At 50.2% G+C, this 13,826-nt stretch overlaps 1 protein-coding gene across 3 annotated transcripts in view; it reads left to right on the forward strand.

Annotated features, from left to right (window-relative positions):
• Positions 1 to 12,110, forward strand: part of NRF1 (nuclear respiratory factor 1) — a 96,016-nt gene extending 83,906 nt beyond the window's left edge. For all 3 annotated transcript variants that reach the window (XM_030455738.1, XM_030455751.1, XM_030455745.1), the window contains one exon: positions 11,266 to 12,110. In XM_030455738.1, the coding sequence (XP_030311598.1) occupies positions 11,266 to 11,429 (164 nt within the window). In that variant the 3' untranslated portion in view covers positions 11,430 to 12,110. The remainder of the gene's footprint in view (positions 1 to 11,265) is intronic.
• The last annotated feature ends 1,716 nt before the right edge of the window (positions 12,111 to 13,826 follow it).

A 13,826-nucleotide genomic window follows, 5' to 3' on the forward strand; every position in this document is an offset into this window, starting at 1 on the left:
CTTGTTGTTCAGAGGTCTTCTAGCTATGTTCTTTTTTGTGTTAAAATCTGCACACTGGTCCTTGAGAATTCTTCCATCATGTCTTCAAAAGTCACCTTTGGCTCTGAACAAACCCAGAGGAATGAGATGGTATCTGCTGACCTGTGTGCTAAGGCCTTGTGGTGCATTCCTGGGCACAGGAATTTCCCTTGGTTTGCTCAGCCCTGTGCCTCTGGAGGAGGGGAAGAAGAAGCTGCAGGAATATCTGCTGCAAAATGCTACTTGGAAGCTTGTACTACATTCCCCTCAGTGCTGGGTGAGAAGACCAAAGTCCTCTGAAATGAGTTGATGGTCAACAGCCAAGAAAGACAAGAAAAATTCATTCTTTTGAGCTTTCTCTACTGTTGATGTGAGGACTATAAAGCTTTAAGAGCTGTAGCAGAGGTCTGGGGGGCTGTAAGACCACTCACAATGCTTGCAGATGTTCAAAGCAAGTGATAAACCCAACTTTTTCAAAACTTTCTGCTTTTTGGGTGTCCAGGAGAACAGAGCAGGATGGATCAACTTTGGCACCCATGACTTTGCCTCTTCTTGCTCTCCTGGGTGCTCTGTGCTTCTGGGGCCAGTGGTACCCCAAGGGCAGCACTGCCTGCAGCTGACCCTGGCTCATGGTTTCTGATGATTTCAAGCAGATTCTGGGGTCTGGAAGAGGACAGGCAGCTTCTCATGGCTTCTGGAAGAGGACATGCAGCTCTCAGTCAAGGTCCTGTATTTTTGTCACCTAGCTAAAAAGCCAGATGATGTCCCCTGGGCCATCAAGGGCTCCAAGGTGATCACTAAAGTCATTCTGCATATTTGATATTTTTTTTCCCAGAAAAGAAATCCCAAGAGCAAATACTTCTGTGGTGTTTGGTGACTCCAGACCCCTGCCCCATCATCCTCCATGCTCAGCTTTTAGAGCACTATTCCTTGTGGCTTCACTCAGCTCTTTTGAGGCATCCCTCTTAAATTCTTTCTTCACCACCTTCCCCAAAGGTGGAAGAAGTTTGCACCATCCCCTTCCCACTCTTCCTGGGCTCTTGGTTCTCTTGGCACAACCAAGAGAACTCTCCATTTGCCACTTGCTTCCACACAACCCTTCCCTTTCCAGAGGCTGTTCCCACAGGAGATTGCTTTGGCAGGAGATGAACTTTGTGTTGTTTTTGCAGCTACCAAAGAAGAGGATTTTGCACTTTTGGGGGAAAAAAAAAGGAGACTTTTTCCTTTCTTAACTTGATGTTCAACATGGTGACAGTGGCTGCTGTTGTCTAGTCAGGAATGGGGCTGGTTCCTCTCTCCTGACCCTCCAGGAGTTTGTTCCTGTTGGAGCTCCATGCAGAAAAATTCCCATTGAGGTCCTGCTACTCATCCTTTCCATGGTATAGAAGACCACACCAGGATGTTGACCAGAGGAGCCCATCCCAGCTGGGCTGAGAACATCTCTCACTGAGTGCCTGGTAGCTGAGATGTCCCTGGGGACTGGACACCACTCAGTTCCTCCCATGTTTCTGTGTGTTTCATGTGAGGATTAAGCTTTCAGAAGTGCCACCTTGAATGTCCATGTTGTCCTTACAGGTTGTTGAGTTGTTGAGACAACTGTCTTGGTAGCAATCAAGAGCTCTCTTCTCCAGGGTGCATTTCAAGGTTTGCAGAACCCAACAGAGCAGCAGGAAACTCATCCTGGGGCACTCAGGAGAGCACAGCAGCCACAGGACACAGGGATCAAGGCTCTTCTCACCATCTGCTGCCAGATGACAACCAGTCCATCTTCAGAGGGTGCTCTGGCCAAGGTTGTTGTGGGCTGTTGAGGTTTTTCCTCATTGATCAGGTCTCCATGGTGCAGGATCTGCACTGACATTCCAGCCCATCTTCCACCTACATTTGGTGTGGTTGCTTCCTGCCTGGCTTGAGATACCCACTAAATAAATTTTATTCTGTTTCTTGGCAATTTGGCTGGGGAACCATGTGAGATGCTGACAAATGAGTCCTCAGCACTGGTCTCCAGCTGTAGTCAAACTAAATAAAGTGATGGGCTGAATCAACAGCCAGGGGGGTACAGACCTCACACCTCATTTAGGGTGAAGAAAAAAGAAAAAGATTTTGTGGAATTTGGGCACTGAAGAGTGGATCTGCTTGGCCAGTGAGTTCTCTGTGTCCTGTGAGCACCTTAGCAAGTGACCTGAGCCACTTCAAACTCTCAGGCACTGAGCAGCAGAGAAGGATGCACCTTGGAGAATGGTAGCAGAGAAGAAAAGGCTTTTTTTGAGTCCCTGAGTAGGACAGATGTCCAAATCCTGAAGGGCTGGGAATGTGCCTGATCGTTGGAGACAGGAAAATCTCTTCCTTATGCTGCACTTGCTTTGACTCAAGGGTGAAGAGGAGTTAAAGCAAGGAAGAAACCAGCACTGGTGTCCCTGGTCCCTTGAGCATTGACTGTCCTGGTGTTCACTCCTGAACCTGGATGCCAATTCCTAGAGCTCTGAATCATCCCTTCCATCCCATCTTCTCCCCCCAGATCCTTTGGGGTGTTTTAATGCAGCAAGTCCAGATCAAAATGGTTTTTCTTCTGCTGCTGATGATGATCCATGGCCAGGTAGGACATCACCACCAGCCATCATTTGACTTGGTGGCCATGCCATAGCCTCCTTCCTCATAGCAAAGCCACCAAAAAAGTCTTTTCCTGCCATGCTGCAGGACCTTGGTGCTCTCTGTGGAGATATTGTCCTTGTCCCAGCTGGCTCCTCAACCCTGCTGAGTACAGGAGGTGCTGGCAGGTCAGGGAGATGATGGCCAGGAGATGATGGCCAGGGGGCATGGAGTGTCCTTTTTTTTTGTGTCCTTTTTTCCCCATCATGGAATCATTTGCAGATGAGTTTGGGTAGGAGGGACCTTCAAGATCATCATTTCACCCCCCTTACCATGAGCAGGGACACCTTCAAGCACCACCCAACTTCTACCCCCAGCCACTTCTTCCAAAGGGTTTTTTTTTTTGGGTGGCTTCATGAAGGGAAAGCGAACACCCAGTCCAGATGCCTCCTCCCACCCACCAGGAGCCCACAGCCATGATCTGCTCCATGTGTGATTCATCCATCACCTCTGCTGCCATCACCTCCCTGAGCAGGAGCTTCTCTGAGCTGTGTGCAGGATCCCATGGGATCCCACCACCCTCACACCCTGTTCTTTGTGGAGCACCCATCATCTTCCTTGTGGATCACTCCTTGTGTTCCTCATGGATCATCCATCACATTCCTTGTGGATGACCTCTCACGTTCTTCGTGGATCACCCCTTATGTTCCTTGTGGATCACCCGTCATGTTCCTCATGGATCACCCATCATGTTCCTCACAGAGCACCCATCATTTTCCTTGTGGATCACTGGTGTTCCTCATGGATCACACGTCATGTTCCTCACAGAGCACCCATCATTTTCCTTGTGGATCACTCGTGTTCCTCATGGATCACCCCTCATGTTCCTTGTGGATCACCCCTCATGTTCCTCGTGGATCACCCCTCATGTTCCTCGTGGATCACCCCTCATGTTCCTATGTTCCTCGTGGATCACCCCTCATGTTCCTCATGGAGCACCCATCATACTCCTCACAGGGCACCCATCACACTCCTTGTGGATCACCCCTCATGTTCCTCATGGATCACCCCTCACGTTCCTCATGGATCACCCCTCATGTTCCTCGTGGAGCACCCATCATTTTCCTTGTAGATCACCCCTCATGTTCCTCATGGATCACCCCTCATGTTCCTCATGGAGCACCCATCATGTTCCTCACAGGGCACCCATCACACTCCTATGGATCACCCCTCATGTTCCTCATGGATCACCCCTCATGTTCCTCATGGAGCACTCATCATGTTCCTCATGGATCACCCCTCATGTTCCTCATGGAGCACTCATCATGTTCCTCATGGATCACCCCTCATGTTCCTCATGGAGCACCCATCATACTCCTCACAGGGCACCCATCACACTCCTTGTGGATCACCCGTCATGTTCCTCATGGATCACCCCTCATGTTCCTCATGGAGCACCCATCATTTTTCTTGTGGATCACTCATATTCCTCATGGATCACCCCTCATGTTCCTCATTGAGCACCCATCGCATTCCTTGTAGATCACCCCTCATGTTCTTCATGGATCACCCCTCATATTCCTCGTGGATCACCCCTCATGTTCCTCATGGATCACCCCTCATGTTCCTCATGGAGCACCCATCATACTCCTCACAGGGCACCCATCACACTCCTATGGATCACCCCTCATGTTCCTCGTGGAGCACCCATCATTTTTCTTGTGGATCACTCGTGTTCCTCATGGATCACCCATCATCTTCCTCACAGAGCACCCATCACATTCCTCACGGAGCACCCTACCACAGCTCCTTTTTTTTTTTTTTTTCCATCTTTTTCAAAGAATTTGGGGTGGCTCTTTTTTTTTTTTTTTTTTTAATTGTTTGTCTCCAGGATTTCCTGAGGTTTAATACAATTGAAAGGGGCTGAGATCCATGCTTTAGATTAACATATGCCAGCTAGATTAGGGCTAATCAGGGTGCAGGTCTGAGCAGATGCAGTGCTGGGCCAATCCTGGACCTGATTACGGTCTCTCAGTGCTTTAATCGTCTCCCTCTCTGCCTCCCAAGGGCGATCATCTCTGCTTTAATGCAGAGCAGACTTTCCAGCCCTCTCCTCCTTTGGTTGGTCACCACCCCTGGCAGGAAGGTTGCTACGTCAGATGCTGAGAAGATTTACTTTAATCCCATGCTGAAAGGGAGCTGCCTGGTGCTGTCTCTCACAGACATTTCCTTGCTCGCCCATGGCTGAGCTGCAAGGTCTGGCCAAAGCCTGGGGTGACAGAAACCCATCCTCTCCATGGAAACCCAGCTTGGGTCTTCCCATCTCACCATCTTTTGGTACCACCCATCCTTGGTGTTGGCACTTGCCTGATCAAGGTGTGTTTGAACAGCTTGGAGGGACCAGATTTAGATGTTTTGTGCTCTGTGGTCCATGAGCTGGGTCTGGTCTTTGAGTTGTCCATGAGTGATGACCTCAGTTGGGTCCTCACATCTCACTATCTTTTGGTACCACCCATCCTTGGTGGTGGCACTTGCCTGATCAAGGTGTGTTTGAACAGCTTGGGAGGACCAGATTTAGATGTTTTGTGCTCTGTGGTCCATGAGCTGGGTCTGGTCTTTGAGTTGTCCATGAGTGGTAACCTCAGTTGGGTCCTCACATCTGACCATCTTTTGGTACCACTGGTGCTTGGCAGTGGCCCTACCCAGACCAAGGAGTGTTTGAACAGCTTGAAGGGACCAGATTTGGATGTCTTGTGCTCTCTGGTCCATGAGGATAGTGCTGGGTCTGGTCTTTGAGTTGTCCATGAGTGATGACCTCACTTGGGTCCTCACATCTCACTATCTTTTGGTACCACCCATCTCTGGTGGTGGCACTTGCCTGGCCAAGGAGTGTTTGAACAGTTTGGAGGGACCAGATTTGGATGTTTTGTGCTCTCTGGTCCATGAGGATAGTGCTGGGTCTGGTCTTTGAGTTGTCCATGAGTGGTGACCTCAGTTGGGTCCTCACATCTCACTATCTTTTGGTACCACCCATCTCTGGTGGTGGCACTTGCCTGGCCAAGGAGTGTTTGAACCGCTTGAAGGAACCAGATTTGGATGTCTTGTGCTCTCTGGTCCATGAGGATAGTGCTGGGTCTGGTCTTTGAGTTGTCCAAGAGTGGTGACCTCAGTTGGGTCCTCACATCTCACTATCTTTTGATACCACCCATCCTTGGTGGTGGCATTTGCCTGACCAAGGAGTGTTTGAACAGCTTGGAGGGACCAGATTTGGATGTTTTGTGCTCTCTGGTCCATGAGGATAGTGCTGGGTCTGGTTTTTGAGTTGTCCATGAATGGTGGCCTCAGTTGGATCTTCCCATCTCACCATCTTTTGGTACCACCCATCTCTGGTGGTGGCACTTGCCTGACCAAGGAGTGTTTGAACAGCTTGGGAGGACCAGATTTAGATGTTTTGTGCTCTGTGATCCATGAGCTGGGTCTGGTCTTTGAGTTGTCCATGAGTGGTGGCCTCAGTTGGGTCCTCACATCTCACTATCTTTTGATACCACCCATCCTTGGTGGTGGCGCTTGCCTGGCCAAGGTGTGTTTGAACAGCTTGGAGGGACCAGATTTGGATGTTTTGTGCTCTCTGGTCCATGAGGGTAGTGCTGGGTCTGGTCTTTGAGTTGTCCATGAGTGGTGACCTCAGTTGGATCTTCCCATCTCACCATCTTTTGGTACCACCCATCTCTGGTGGTGGCACTTTCCTGACCAAGGAGTGTTTGAACAGCTTGGGAGGACCAGATTTAGATGTTTTGTGCTCTGTGGCCCATGAGCTGGGTCTGGTCTTTGAGTTGTCCATGAGTGGTGACCTCAGTTGGGTCCTCACATCTGACCATCTTTTGGTACCACTGGTGCTTGGCAGTGGCCCTACCCAGACCAAGGTGTGTTTGAACAGCTTGGAGGGACCAGATTTGGATGTTTTGTGCTCTGTGGTCCATGAAGATAGTGCTGGGTCTGGTCTTTGAGTTGTCCATGAGTGGTGACCTCAGTTGGGTCCTCCCATCTCACCATCTTTTGGTACCACTGGTGTTTGGCAGTGGCCCTACCCTGACCAAGGTGTGTTTGAACAGCTTGGAGGGACCAGATTTGGATGTTTTGTGCTCTCTGGTCCATGAGGATAGTGCTGGGTCTGGTCTTTGAGTTGTCCATGAGTGGTGACCTCAGTTGGGTCTTCACATCTCACCATCTTTTGGTACCACTGGTGCTTGGCAGTGGCCCTACCCTGACCAAGGAGTGTTTGAACAGCTTGGAGGGACCAGATTTGGAAGTTTTGTGCTCTCTGGTCCATGAGGATAGTGCTGGGTCTGGTCTTTGAGTTGTCCATGAGTGATGACCTCAGTTGGGTCCTCACATCTCACTATCTTTTGGTACCACCCATCTCTAGTGGTGGCACTTGTCTGGCCAGCCAAGGAGTGTTTGAACAGCTTGAAGGAACCAGATTTGGATATCTTGTGCTCTCTGGTCCATGAGGATGGTGCTGGGTCTGGTCTTTGAGTTGTCCATGAGTGGTGACCTTAGTTGGGTCTTCACATCTCACTATCTTTTGGTACCACTGGTGCTTGGCAGTGGCCCTACCCTGACCAAGGAGTGTTTGAACAGCTTGAAGGGATCAGGTTTTTCAGATGTGCTCTGTAAAATGGTGGGGATTCTGGTCTTTGAGTTGCCCATGGACAGGGAACCTGGATGGGTCTTCACGTTTCACCATCTTTTGATGGCACTTGTCCTCTGCAGAAGCAATACCCTGGCCAAGCTGTGTTTGAACAGCATGGAGGGGACAGATTTTGATGGTTTGTGCTCCGTGGTCCATGAGGATAGTGGTGGCTCTGGTCTTTGTTATGGTCGTGGGTGGTGACCCCAGTTGGGTCTTCCCATCTCACTGTCTTTTGATGACACCCATCTTTGGCAGCAGCCATACCCAGGCCAAGATGTGTCTGAACAGCATGGAAGGACCAGATTTTCAAGTGTTAAGGTTTTCTCTGAGGTCTGTGAGGATGGTGGTGATTCTGCTCTTTGGGTTGGCCATGGGTGGTGACCCCAGCTGGGTCTTCCCATCTCTCCATCTTTTGCAGCAGCCATGCCCTGGCCAAGGGTCACTTTTGACCAGCATAGAGGGATCAGGTTTTTTGGGTTGTGTGTTCTGTGGGGTGGTGGTGTCTGCTCTTTGGGTTGCCCAGGGGTTTTAGCATCCATGGGGAGCTCCATCAGCCTCTTCCAGGTCAGCAACCCAAAGGGCAGGAGCCAGGACTTTAGGTGCATCCCAGGCCAGATCTCCCAGTTTGTGCCAGCTCCTGCTTAAACTGGGAAGTGCTGCATTTCCTTGTAGGGTCTGATTGGAGATTTTCTTTAAGAGGACAGAGTATCAGCTCTCATTTCAGCATTTTGTCACCTAAAACTCCTCTATTAGGATCCCCCTGGAAGCTTTGTCCCTTCTCCTGACTCCACACCCTTCGTAGCGGTTGAACCATCCCATAGGAAAGTGGCTCCTTGGTTGGGCCATGAACCAGATGAAAGTGGACATCACCCTTCAGGCATGAACCAAACCTTTGACTGGGGGATCAGGAAACTTTCCTACCCACGGAGAGCTTTGAGATCCCAAAAGGAGGGATGCTGGAGGACTGCAAAGCCCCAAGGTCACCCACCTGGTCAGCGCGATTAACTCCTAAGCTTTCCTGTCTGCACAGGGAGTTATCTGAGGACACCAAGCCATGCTCTGCCACCTCCTGTTATTAAACAAGTGTCCTTGGCAGGAGGGAGGGCTGCTCTCTGCCACACAAACCTGAATCAAAAGAGCTTCTCCTGCTTTTTCAGGAAAGCCTGGGTCAGGAACCTGCTCTTAAACCCTTTGAACGCCGTCTCGGGGGTTGTCCATCCCGTGCTGCTGGCTGGAAGGCATTGGTGACCTCTAAAAACTTTTTTGAAAACAACAAACCTCTTAAAAAAAAACCTCTAAAAGCTTTTCTTTATTATTTTTTCCTCCATCAGCAGAGGTGTGGATGGTTTCATGCACAAGGCATCTAAATCACACTTTGCCAAGCCCAGGGCAGCTCTGGGTACAGGCAGCTGACAGCAGGAAGATGATGTTTATCTTGCCAGCCTGCAGGATTTCCTAGGAATTGGGTTGGAGGAGACCTTAGAGATCATCTCATCTCAACCCCCTGCCATGGGCAGAGACACCTCTCACTAGACCAGGGTGCTCCAAGCCCCATCCAACCTGGGGGATTTGCCTGCCCAGCTGTAGGGAGCAGTTCCACTGCTCCTTGCTGTTTGTTTCCACCTCTTTGCATCTGTTTCAGATCACAATGCCCTCAGGAACCTCCTGGGTTTGTTGTCACCTTGGTTGGTGTCCCCTGGCTAACCAGAACTCCTGGCCTTTGGCACTGTGGTGCTTGGCCAAAGCTTTGCCAGCAGCCATCTCAAGGGCATCTCCTCCCCTCCTGTGGCTGAGCCACCCTGGGGAAAAAGATATTTCCTACTTTGTTGGGTCCATCCATGGCTGGGGAAGGGCTGAGCAGCTTGCTTTGCTTTCCTTTCCCCCTGTTAGGTGTTGTGGTTGGAGCTGGATGATCCTTAAGGTCCTTCCCAACCCAACCCATTCCATCATCCATGATCCAGGTGTGTGTGATACCTGGAGCTGCTGCCTGGAGCCAGCACAGCTTGGCCAGGACTTGTTGGTCCCACTTTGCCCTTTCCCCATCTCAGGGTGAAGGCAGAAGGAATTCCTGGGATGGAGACTGAGCTGGAAAAAGTCTTGTTTGAGAGAAGTTGGGGGCTGTACTGGGAATTTTGGGCAGGATGAGTGGGCTGTGGTCTGCACAGAGATGGAAGCTGTGTCCAGAGAAGAGCAACCAAGCTGTTGAAAGGTCTGGAGAAAAAGTCCTATGAGGAGAGGGTGAGGAGAGTGGAATTGTTTAGTTTGGAGAAGATGAGGCTGAGGGGAAACCTTCTTGTCCTCTACAACTCCCTGAGAGGAGGTGGGAGTGAGGGGGGTGTTGGCCTCTTCTCCCATGTGAGTGACAACAGGTCAAGAGGAAACGTCCTGAAGTTGCCCCAGGCTTAGTGGGCATTGTGGGGGTTTTTTCCTAGGTTGATGGTTGGGCTTGGTCATCTTAGAGATCTTTTCCACCCATGATTCTGTGGGATCCTCCTTGTGTGCTGCAAAAGGTGTCCAAGTAATGGATGGAGTTACAGGAGATGGAAAAATCAGAGGGAGGAGAAGCCAAATTTTTCCCTTCCTCAGCCCCAGATCTTGCAATTCTGGGCCAATCAAGTGGAAAAAAAAAGCATTTTTGGAAGTGTGTTCCTCTTCTGTGGGTGACCAATGCTGGTGGCACTCTTACTGAAATGTGTGGAGCAATCCCAGCCTCCAGGAAAACACAACCTGGGAGTCACCAGGCACCTCCTGTACCATCCTGGCACCTCCTTTGAGTTCCTCCTCCAAAATTTCCTTTCTTTCCTCTTTAACCTCATTCTCTCCTCCTTCCCCTTGGTTGGGCAGCCCCTTGGCATGGGCTGAGCTCTCTGTGCCACCACCCAACCCATCCCAACCCATCCCATTGCTGAACCCATCCCAGGTGACACTCTGGTGGGTGAGTGGGCACAGCAAGGCCACCAAGCCACCAATGATGACACCAGGAGGACACTCCCTGCCCCAGCTCCTGGCTTTCCAGACATAGATTTATCCAATCACTGAATGGTTTGACACAGAGGGACCTTTAAAGATCATCTTGTCCAACCCCCTTGAAGTGAGCAGGCATGGGATCAACAGGATCAGGGGGCTCCAAGCCCCATCCAACCTTCAACACCTCCAGGGATGGGGCAGCCACAGCTTCTGGGGGCAACCTGGGCACCCAGGGGCTCAGCACCCTCACCCCAAACAATTTCTCCCTCCCTCCCCAAGAAATAGAATCCTGGAATGGGTTGGCTTGGAAGAGAACTGAAAGCTCAGCTCATTCCAACCCCCCTGCCATGGGCAGGGACACCTCCCTCCCAGATTGCTCCAAGCCCCATCCAACCTGGCTTTGAACACTGCCAGGGATGGGGCAGAGACTCTTTTCCTGGGCAACCTGGTTCTAAAGCTCAGCACCCTCACCCCAAACAATTTCTCCCTCCCTCCCTGCCTGCCTGCCCAAGATCTCCTCTCCATCTCCCCTCTCCCAGCTGGAAACCCTTCCCCCTTGCAGGGTCCCATCCCTCCAGGCCCTTGTCCCAAGTCCCTCCCCAGCTTTCCTGGAGCCCCTTCAGGCACTGGAAGGTGCTCTAAGGTCTCCCCATTGCAGCCTTCTCTTCTCCAGCCTCAACACCCCCAACTCTCTCAGCCTGGCTCCAGAGCAGAGCTGCTCCAGCCCTCCCAGCAGCTCCTCTGCACTGGCTCCAACAGTTCCCTGTCCTTCTTGTACCCAGAACTCTGGAGTTGGACACTTTTCCAGGTGGGAATCCCCCAGCCATCCGAAGGATCAGCTCCGGAGCAGCACAAACACAGCCCCCAACCCTCTGGAGACCACCCCACACCACGTGGCCATCCCAACCTCACCCCACATGGCAGCCTCACTCCTTCCTTTCCCATCCCACACCTATTTATTGCTTGGATTTGTTTTCTTTTTTTTGTCCTTGTCCCTGCAGGTCTCGTCCAGATCCCAGTCAGCATGTACCAGACCGTGGTGACCAGCTTGGCCCAAGGCAATGGCCCCGTGCAGGTGGCAATGGCACCTGTGACCACGAGGATAGCAGACAGTGCTGTCACCATGGACGGGCAAGCAGTGGAAGTGGTGACCTTGGAACAGTGACCATGCCCCAGAGCACAGGATCCTGGTGATTTTCCTCCTCTCTTGACGCCAATAAGGTTTTTTTAACGCCTCTCCAGGGATGCAATCAGGTGGCATTGAGTCTCCCAGCTTTGGAAGAGTGAAGGTTTTTGGTAATTTTTTTTTTTCTTTCTTTCTTTTTGGTTTTTTTTTTTTCCCTAAAAGCAAAAAAGAAAAAAAAATGGAGGAAAAAAAGCAAATATTCTTAGCAGAGGTTGCGTGTTCAGGGCGTTTTTTGTAGCACCACTCTGCTCCCAAGAGGAGTGAGAAGCCAAATTGTGATGGGACTTGGATTCTGAGGAGGCTGCAAAGAGAAGAAAACAAAAAGCAAGTCCTTTCTCCCCCCCTTTTGCCCCCAGGGGTGGGACAGGGTGAGGCTTGGGGGGGAGCACAGACACCCTGAGCTCCAGCAGCATCGCCAGCATCTTCCTCCTCCTCCTCCATGGCATCCCTTGGGCTCTGCCCTCCACTTTCTGCACTTGGCAAATTAGGTTTCAAAGATTTTAACATGGACTTTTATATGGAAAACGAACCACAGAAACAACAAGGAGAAACTACACCAAAAAAACAAACCCACAAGACACCAAAAAGAACCCAACTCCCCTCCAAAACAACGAAAAAACAAACCAAGTTTGGAAAAGTCTCCTCTCCTGGGAATAAAAACATGAAAAATCAAATGCATGTGTGACTGCAGTGGGGTGGCAGCCTGGAGAAGACACAAAGCTCTTCCAGGAGCCCCCTGGGACTGCTGCCCCCTCCCCATGCTGGTGAGTGAGGCCACCTCTGCCTTTGATGACCCCAAAACCCAACGTGGAGAATCCCCCCCCACGCCCCTTGGTGCACACTGGAGATCTGTTCTTCTTCCTCTGCTCTTGACACCTACCTGCCATTTGACATCTCTTCTGGGTTTGGTTTTTTCTTTATTGTTATTATTATTATTGTTATTATTATTATTGTTACTTCTTCCCTTTATTTTTTTTTTTCTTTTGTGGATCTGGACCAGAGTGGAGATGCCTCTGGAGGGGCTCTGGCTGCCTGTGTCCCCCTCCCCCTGGCTCTGCCCTCCACTTTCCCAGGAATTTCCCATTGCCAAAGGGCCACATTGGGCTCATCCCCTCCACCCCCAACCACAATCCCACATCTTCCCCTTCCCATTCCTGGAAATTCCCATTCTCCAAACCCAGTTTCTCTTGGAGGTAGTTGGGGGGGGGATGTGAGTGCAAACCCTTCCCTTTGGGGGACCCCTCAGCACCTCCCAACCCTCCAACCCCCCCTGTTCCTTCCCTGCATCCATCCCCCAGCACAGCTCTGCTGCTGCAGGGCATTTTTAATCCCCATCACCTCCCAAAAAACCCCAAAAACCTTTCCAGGAGGGTAAAAAAAAAAAGCCTTTGGGGGTGGTTGGGTTTTCTTTTAGGGCCAAACCCTCCCTCAGCCACTGCCCCACCACGTGTGCAGTTGTGCATGGTATTTAATTTTTAATTTGTTGGGTTTGGTTTAATTTTTTGTTTGTTTGTTTTGGGTTTAATTATTCTTATTTCCAAGTGGCCATGAACAGAAGTTCTCCACCTCTTGCTCAGCCTTCGAGGAAGCTTTTGGGATTCTTGTATTTACTTGTTTTATATGGAAAAAAAAACAAAAACAAACCACAAACCTATCAAATGTTCTTTGTATACATTTCTTCTGTACTTTTAACGAGGGGGAGGGAGATCTTTCCATAGAAACAAGAGGGTCCTGCTTCTCCAATTTCTTATTATTAATTATTATATATATTTTTTTTTTTTAATTATTATTTTTTTATTGTCGTCGTGAAGATGTTGGTGGCTTTTTTCCAAGTCAGTGTTTCTTTGGCAATGAAATGAGGTTCTTTAAATCCAAGAGGTTCCCTTTCCCTTTGCCCTCCCACCTTTCCCCCCCAAAAAAAAAAAAATAAAAATAAAAAAAAACAAACCAGGCAAGTAGCAGAGCATGGACCCCCCCCCCCCTTTGTTTTCCCAGTGTCTGTTATTGCCTCATTCAATAAATTGTTACAAATGTGTCTACCCCTGCCTCCAGCTTTCCTGTTTTGGGGTCTTTTAGGGGTATTTGGGGGGGGTTTGGTTTATTTTCCCATCCCTCCTTCTCCCCAGTGGGAGTTTTGGGGGCTTGGTCCTGCACCCCCCTCCCTGTTTCCTGGGGATTGGAGAGAAGGAGGTCACAGATTTTGGGGCTGAACTCGTCCTTTGTGCAATTTATTTCATTTTTACTCTTCCAGCAGAAACCTGGGAGCCTCCATACCCCTTCCCCATGTTCCCACCCAAGGGCTGAGCTGACTTTTGGGTTGAATTCCTGCATTTTCAGCTCCTGCAGCCACCACCAGGCTCAGGCACCATCACCCGT

The sequence above is a fragment of the Calypte anna genome, chromosome 1, assembly GCF_003957555.1.
Source record: "Calypte anna isolate BGI_N300 chromosome 1, bCalAnn1_v1.p, whole genome shotgun sequence".
Lineage (NCBI taxonomy): Eukaryota > Metazoa > Chordata > Aves > Apodiformes > Trochilidae > Calypte > Calypte anna.